Consider the following 8,374-nt stretch of genomic DNA (forward strand, 5'->3'; position numbering starts at 1 on the left):
CCAGAGGCTGGAGGATCAGGAATTCACTTCCAGGTTCAGATTCAGCTATTCTTGTGCTGCAATTTCCTCTGAGTTCAGACAGTCTACCTTGGAGGAGGTTTCTTAACAAATCTTGGTAACAATCAACTGCCAAGTCTCTGGAAGTTCCTGCAATTTACAGACCCAAAATACATGCCACACACAGAGGTGACAGCAGATCCCTAGTAGCTGTAATGATTCCAGCCACAATAAGGCTGATACTTCTGGGTTCTAGGGGCCAAGCACATACAGACAAGCCCTCAGGCAGAAGTGCCTAAGGGCGTGTGCTCTCTCCCCTCCCTCTCCCCCTCTCTCAGCACTCTAACTCCCCCAGGCCTGTACACGCCCCCTCTATTAAACTCCTAAACAGGTTTGTTGTATTCCGAGTTTCCTTCTCACTTGTACCAGGTAATTTCAGTACCACATAAAAGTCTGACAAAGAGAAAAAGATTCTGGTTGTAAAGATACAATCCACAACTAATGAAACAAAAAAAAAAGGTTCTCCAGAAAAAAAAAATTAATATTATTAACCAGAAAAAAATTTACAGGTACCATATACATTAAAAAGATGATTTATGCCAGGTGGTGGTGGTGGCATACGCCTTTAATCCCAGAGGCAGGCAGATCTCTGTGAGTTTGAGGCCAATCTGGTCTACAGAGAAACCCTGTCACACAAAAAGTTTTTTAAAAAAGATAATTTAGCCAGGTGATGGTGGTGCACGTCTTTAATCCAACACCTGCAGAGGCAGGTGGATCTCTGTGTCTTCGAGCTAGGTCTAGGACAGGCTCCAAAGCTACAGAGAAACCCTGTCTCAAAAACAAACAACAAAAAAAGATAATGTAAAACTCAAAGATTTCATTCCAATAAATTTGATAAATAGAGAAAAAAATTCCTGGATATCTGTTACCAAAGCCAGCAAGCTATTTAAGCCCTGGGAATGCTGTCTTCCTTTTTTGTTTGTTTTGCTTTTGTTGCTGTTGTTTTTTTTTTTAAGATTTATTTTTTATGTATACAGTGTTCTGCCTATATGTCTACCTACAGGCCAAAAGATCTCATTACAGATGGTTATGAGCCACCATGTAGTTGCTGGGAATTGAACTCAGGACCTCTGGAAGAGCAGTCAGTGTTCTTAACCACTGAGCTATCACTCCAGGTCCTTATTTTGTTTTTTTGAGACAGGGTTAATCTGTACAGCCCTGGCTGTCCTGGAACTGACTCTGTAGACCAGGCTGGCCTCTGCCTCCTAAATGCTGGGATTAAAGGCGTTAACCAGCTCCTTTCCTTTCTGCTGGGAATCGGCTGCTCGCTGTCGAAATGGGCAAGTTCATGAAACCCGGGAAAGTGGTGCTCGTCCTGGCTGGACGCTACTCGGGCGCAAAGTTCGTGAAGAACATTGATGATGGCACTTCAGACCGCCCTTACAGCCATGCCCTGGTGGCTGGAATTGACCGCTATCCCCGAAAAGTGACGGCTGCCATGGGCAAGAAGAAAGTCGCTAAGAGATCCAAGATCAAGTCCTTTGTGAAGGTTTATAACTACAACCACCTGATGCCCACAAGGTACTCTGTGGACGTCCCCCTGGACAAAACTGTTGTCAACAAGGATGTCTTTAGAGACCCAGCCCTAAAACGCAAGGCAAGGCGGGAAGCCAAGGTCAAATTTGAGGAACGAGACAAGACAGGGAAGAACAAATGGTTTTTCCAGAAGCTTCGCTTTTAGGTATATTTTTGTTTACATCATTAAAAGTTTAAAAAACAAAAAAACAAAAAAAAAATAAAGGCGTTAACCACTGCCCTAAATTAACCCTTTTATAAATATGGAGGTATACAAGGAACTCTATAACACCCAAAGAAATAGATATAAATATGAGTTAAAACCTTTGAGGGAGGAGGAGAATGACCACAGTTGGTAAAATGCCTGCCTGGCAGGCACAAAGATGAAGCATTCAACCCCCAAATCCAAGCAAAAAGAAGTTGAGTCCAGTGTCACTCGCTTGTAACTGTAACGTCGAGTGCTGAGACAGACAGACAGACACACACACCACTCTCTCTCCAAGCACGAAGTTACGACACAAACCGGTAATTCTAGCAATTGTATGAGACAGGAGGATTGTTGAGAATGCAAGGCCAGCAGGAGATACTTAGTGAGTTCCAGATAAGCCTGATCTAGGGTAGAACCTTATTTCCAAAAAAATAAACAAATAAAATAAAAAAGGGCTAAGGAGATGGCTCAGAGGTTAAAAGGGCACACAGGGCCACAGTTCAGTTTCCAGCACCTATATCTATATCTGCCTGCAACTCTAGATTCAGAGAATGGACCATATTCTTCTGGACCCACAGGTGCTGGGAACCCCACCCACGTCCTCTCTTAACTGCTGAGCCACCAGACCAGTCTCATTCCCATACTTCAAAATAAAGTAGGGGCCCAGAAAGATGGGTCAGCAAACAAAGGTGCCTGTTCACATGAGCTCAGTCCCTCAACTCTACATAGTGCAAGGAGAGAATACATTACCAACAACTCTGATCTGCACACACGTGCAAAAGCCACAAAACAAAACAAAACCCTAGACAAAATGACTAACTTTTGAAGGGCAAGAGAATACAAAATTGCTATACAAAAATCAATTTTATGTATTTGCAAATACAACCCAATTTTACATGAACCTTAAAAACAGGATTGAGCTAAAGGCTTTTAAATCCAAGGAGGGGCTGAGGAGACCCACTGGGTGGGGGTCTGAGGAGGCAGAGGCAAGAGAATTTCGAGAGTTCAAGGGGAAAAAAATTAAAAGGGGCTGGCCATATTATCAGGCAACTGTAATCCCAGTGCTCAGGAGACTGAGGGAGAGCTGAGTTTGAGGCCAGTCTGGGCTATACTGGGAGGTCCTATCTCTTTCTTACAGTTTTCGAGAACTGGGGTGAACCCGAGTCAGCACAATTTTCACTCCCCAGGTGGTACTCGGCATCCAAGGTCAGCAAACTCCAGGTCAAGTTCCCGTGTAGACCCACCCAACCTGGGATTTCCAATTTCCTCCTTCTCCACAGGGTTAATGGAGTGGGTAGGTGAGCAGCTGAGGAGAGGGGCTGGGGGCACTGAGAAGAGGGACTGAGGGCGCTGAGGAGAGGGGCTGGGGGCACTGAGAAGAGGGACTGAGGGCGCTGAGGAGAGGGGCTGGGGTCGCTAAGGAGAGGGGCTAGACGAGCTGAGAAGAGGGACTGAGGGCGCTGAGGAGAGGGGCTGGGGGTTGAGGGAAAAGGCTGAGGAGAGGGGCTGAAGAGGCGCCGAGGGCTCTGAGGGGAGGGGCTGAGGATGGAGTGCTGAGATGAAGGGCTGAAGAGGGGGCTGAAGGCAAAGGCTCAGAAGAGGGGCTGGAAGAGCTGAGAAAAGGGCTGGGGGGCTGAGGAGGGGGCTAAGGAGGACTGAAGGGTCTGGTTGGGTGGGCTCTGAAGAGACCCACTGGGTGGGAGAGGTCTGAGGGGAGCAGGCTGAGGAGACCCACTGGATGGGGGTCTGAGGGGAGCAGGCTGAGGAGACCCACTGGGTCGGGGTCTGAGGGGAGCAGGCTCTGAGGAGACTCACTGGATGGGGGTCTGAGGGGAGCAGGCCCTGAGGAGACCCACTGGGTCGGGGTCTGAGGGGAGCGGCGCCGGTGCGCAGCGGGCACTCAGTATGGAGGGGATTGAACTCCGGCGCCTCCCTCAGCAGCGCCGAGGACAGGGAGCACGCGGGGGCGGGACGCGGCGTCCACGGGGTCCGGGGTGTGTGGGGGCTACTCACGAACCCCAGGAAGCCGTCACGACCAACTCGCGGGCCGCGGGGAGGAGGCCGCCCCGCAGCAGCCCTGGGGCGCGCCACACGACCGACGGGCGCTCGCCCGGGGACCCGAACAGCGGCCACACTCACCTGCACCACGCAGCGGTCCCGCGCGTCATCCAGGGCGTTTGGCAGGACGGGGGCCTGCGGCCACAGCACCCGGTGCAGGAAATAGACCATGGCTCCCCCGCTCGCGCGAGCCCGCTCGGCAGCGTCACACCACGGCGCACTCGCGGAGGGCGCAGCGCTGGGCGCAGGGCATTTGAACCGCAGGCTCGTCCGCCGCGCACTCGCCCGCCGCGACCCCGCCCCCGGCCGCACGGCCAACGGTCCTCGCTAGCCGAGCGCAGCCGCGGAGGCCGACCGTCCTCGGAACCGGCTGCCGAGACCGAGACCGTTCCCACAGTCGCACTCAGGGTTGGATTGGATTTATTTTTTTTCTCAAGACAGGGTTTCTACGGGTGTGTGGTCCCGGCTGTCCTTGAACTCACTCTCAAGGCGGGCTAGCCTTGGGTTTAGCCACCCACCTACCTTAGTCCCCGCTGAGGTGACCGGAGTGTGCCGCCACCGCCCCTTTAAGTTTGTTTGTTTGTTTTGGTTTTGGTTTTTTTTTTTTTTCTGTTAGAAACGGAACCTAGAGCATTGTGCTCTGGAATACTACTGTATCCCAGGTTTTTAAATGCTTTAAAAAATTTAAACGAAATTTCAAAGGTCTTGCCCCTAGAAGTATGACACCAGTCACACTTCGACTCTTAGATGTAAACTATACAAAAATATTTTTAGGGGCTGCTTGTAATGAGACCTGGTTCAGCGAGTAAAAGAAGGTGCACCTGAGTACCATCTCCGGAACCCACACAAAGGTGAAAGGGGACAACAGACTTCATACAGCATGCAGAGTCACACCTGCCTGCACACATGACACACACATACAATAACATTTCAAAAACAAAACACAGTACAGACCCTTTTGCTTGCTTTTTAAAAATTGTTCTTACTGAACAATACATTTCCTCTGCTCCCCTCCCTCCCCTTCTACCCTCTCCTGTGATCTCCACACTCCCAATTTACTCAGGAGGTCTTGCTTTTTTTTTTTTTCCTCTTTCTATGTAGATCCATGTAGGGTCCTCTTTGTTGTCTAGGTCAGCACAGACCTTTTTAACAGCACCAGGGAAGGGGAGTCAGGAGGGTCAGCAGTTCAAGGTCATCCAAAAAATAGTTTGAAACTAGCCTCTACTACATTAAGACCATCTTATTTAATTTAATGTACATATATTGTCGAGATCCATGCTAAGGCAAGAAGAGAGAGAGAGAGAGGAAGGGAAGGAGAGAGAGAGAGAGAGAGAGAGAGAGAAAGAGAGAGAGAAAGAGGGGGGGGGGAGGAGCTAAAATCCCTAGGAATGTTGGAAGTCTCTAAAACTTAATTTCCTCAAAAGTAAAATCTGGTGCTCAGGTTCTCCCAAGGTTGAAGTCAAGATTGCATAAGATACTGTAAGGAAAATACCACCCAAAGTCCCCATCTAGATAAAGGAATTCAAATGTTAAAATTAGTTTTCAAGAACAAATGACCAGGAAATACTTGTCTCTCACAGGCTCTTTTCTTTTTCAGCCACCCGGGAACTTGCTTTGTAGCTGAAGGTGACCTTGAACTGACTCTCCTACTTCCACCTCCGGGTGCTAGGTGAGCCCCAAAAGCCAACCACAAACAGTTTTTAATCGTTTTTACTAAAAACAAAACAAGGAAGGAAATTTGGTACCACGTTTGAGGTCCTCCTTTTATCCCAAGGAAGTGAAGACCCCAGAGAGTCTAAAGGTGAGGCTGGCTGGGAGGTCCCCAGTCTCTGTAGGAGAAGCTGCAGAATCAACACTAATTCCAGGCCAGCCTAGTCTACTTAGGGAATTCAGCCAAGAGCCCATAACAAGGACCCGCCTCAACCTAGACAATCACCTGCCACTCCAACACTCTTCTCTCCTCCCATTTTTGCTAACACTGCCAATAAAATGGGTAGAACTGAGGATTTATGTGGGGAACTTCTAGACTAGAAGGTAAAAGTCTCTTAATTCTGCAAGAGAAGATACTACAGATGTTCCTTCTAGGCCTGGACTAGTTCCCCACCCCTGCCCCAACAGCTTTCCAACCCCTAGGGATTTTTACAGCTCTCTGATTGTCAAAAGGGCTCTTGGCTACAGGGGCCCTCAATTTACCTTCGCTGCTAGCTGAGGTTGTAGGGAAATGGCTGCTAGGTTTCAGTCACTCATCACACTGAAAGAACAGAAACTGCAAAGAAAGCCAGCCTACAAAACACAATCCCAGAGAATTTAGACAACAATGCAGACACTAAGAGAGACTTACATAGATATTGTAAGACTTTAAGACAATCCTGAAGCCATTTCTGACAATTCTGAATCCTCTCAGCCTCTGTGCCATAGTGCTTCCCCTCCTCCCCTGGGAACCAAGGACCTAACAGCTACATCACACTTACTCAGTTCCTGAACAATTACCCATATACGTATGTTTTGGTTCAGTCCCCTGGGAAACGGGGTCAAAATGACCTCTTACCTCATCTGATCTGGCAACAGCTCTCCAGTCAATTATTGGTAATAGCCTTTTCAAATAAGCCAATCAGAATAGTCAAAGAACAACCCCCCTTGCTTCTGTGGCCCCTTTAAAAGTAGACTGTACCAGCTATTTGAGGTCTCTCGGCTTCCTGAATGCTGAGGGACCCTGTCATGAAAGAATAAAATCCTCATGCTTTTGCATCGGGTATGATATGGTCTCTGGGGGTGACTCCTTCTCGGTGTTTGGACGCTAAAGTCCAACAATATAATCTACATGGGAAGTAGAAAAAGGACAAGATCTGAATAAATTGGGAGCATGGGGACCTTGGGGGAAGATTGAAGGCGGGGAGGGGAGAGGCAGGGAGGGGAGCAGAAATAATGTAGAGCTCAATAAATATCAATTAAAAAAAAGAATAGTGTATACTTAGATTTAAGAATTCCATTGTAAACCGGGTGGTGGTGGCACAAGCCTTTAATCCCAGCACTCGGGAGGCAGAGGCAGGCAGATCTCTGTGAGTTCGAGGCCAACCTGGTCTACAAGAGCTAGTTCCAGGACAGGCTCCAAAACTACAGAGAAACCGTGTCTCGAAAATCCAAAAAAAAAAATCTATTGTAAAGAGAGACTATGAGTTAGTGTAAATAAATATACAAGTAGACTGGCCTGTAGGGGTACAGAGGTCCTTGCACTCACAGATAAGCACTAGGAAAACCAGGAATGTTGAACATGCAGGGTCATCTATTCAAAGGAAGAGATAAATAACCTGTTTTCTGACCAGAAGGCTGGGAACTAAGGTGGTTAACAGGCAAGGCAACCTCTGGCTCCCCCAGGCTCCCACATACCAGGGCCAGAAATGGTTAATAGCTGGGTGACCTCTGCACATGACTGTTAAGAGCACTAGGCCTTACCCTAGGCCCTTAAGATAGCACATATATGTAGCCTATCTATAGAACCATCTTCATGCAAGAAGTGACAAGTACTTTGAAAAGAATTTAGATGTAATCAAGCCTTAAGCTTTATTGTGGACATGGGCTTGTGTTATACCAGGAAACTTTCCCCCAAAATGTACTATATTTAAATATGCTTAATATAAACCACCAGTGTCAGAAAAAAAAAAAAAAAACCAGAACCGAGCGTCAGAAGAGCCAAGGGAAGGAGTTTTTTTTTTTTTGCTGGGGATGGCAGCTGGGGATGGCAGCATACACCTTTAATCCCCGCATTTAAGAAGGAGGCAGAAGCAGCTACCTAGGGGCCACATAGTGATACCTGTTTTAACACACACACACACACACACTCTCTCTCTCAAAAAGGTAAGGTAACAATCTAAAATCTCTTTTTGTTTCTGTTCTTGTGTATTTTTTTATTTTATTTTTTTGAGACAGGATCTATGTAGCCTCAGCTCTCCTGGAACTCACTATGTAGACCAGGCTGGCCTTGAACTCACCGAGACCAGTGCCAGTATGCCCATCTCACAAAGAGTTCTAAATATTTATTATATTTTATATGTATGTATGTGCCCGACCATGATCCACTAAGTTGGGATTTTAGAGAGCAACCTGGGTTAGTTTTTTAAGGTCTTTTATGAGGGAAAAAACCTACAAGGTCAATAGAAAATAGCTGCAAAAAGGACAAGATAATTGGCAGTTATCAAAAATAAAATGAGAAAATAAGAATATCCATCATGTCATTAAGGAGTCACATCACAGAGTTGGTGGGCACAAGTATTGATCGAAGTACCCCTGGAAACATTCTGCAGGGCAAGGGGCAGTCATACATCATGGGGTCACAGGTTCCTAACTAGAAGTAGAAACCTATCCTTGTAGGGTGCAGGGACTTAACCACAATGTGGCTTGTGTATTGAAGAAAAGCCAACATGGCTCCTGCTCTGGTTTCCCAGCAACATGTGCATATAGGAATCCTTAGGGGTCAGAAGATGTGTGAGATCCCCTGGAACTGCAGCGGTTCTGAAGCATCTGGATGCAGTGTGATGA

General features: G+C 47.4%; 1 protein-coding gene and 1 pseudogene across 1 annotated transcript in view; one reads left to right on the plus strand and one right to left on the minus strand.

Annotated features, from left to right (window-relative positions):
* Positions 1-4,098, minus strand: part of Zyg11a (zyg-11 family member A, cell cycle regulator) — a 34,490-nt gene extending 30,392 nt beyond the window's left edge. Inside the window, exon 1 of the mRNA XM_026782054.1 lies at positions 3,920-4,098. Coding sequence (XP_026637855.1) covers positions 3,920-4,009 — 90 coding nt within the window. The 5' untranslated portion in view covers positions 4,010-4,098. The remainder of the gene's footprint in view (positions 1-3,919) is intronic.
* Positions 1,320-1,783, plus strand: LOC101988358 (annotated as a pseudogene).
* Positions 4,099-8,374: the final 4,276 nt, after the last annotated feature.

Source organism: Microtus ochrogaster, chromosome 10, assembly GCF_000317375.1.
Source record: "Microtus ochrogaster isolate Prairie Vole_2 chromosome 10, MicOch1.0, whole genome shotgun sequence".
Lineage (NCBI taxonomy): Eukaryota > Metazoa > Chordata > Mammalia > Rodentia > Cricetidae > Microtus > Microtus ochrogaster.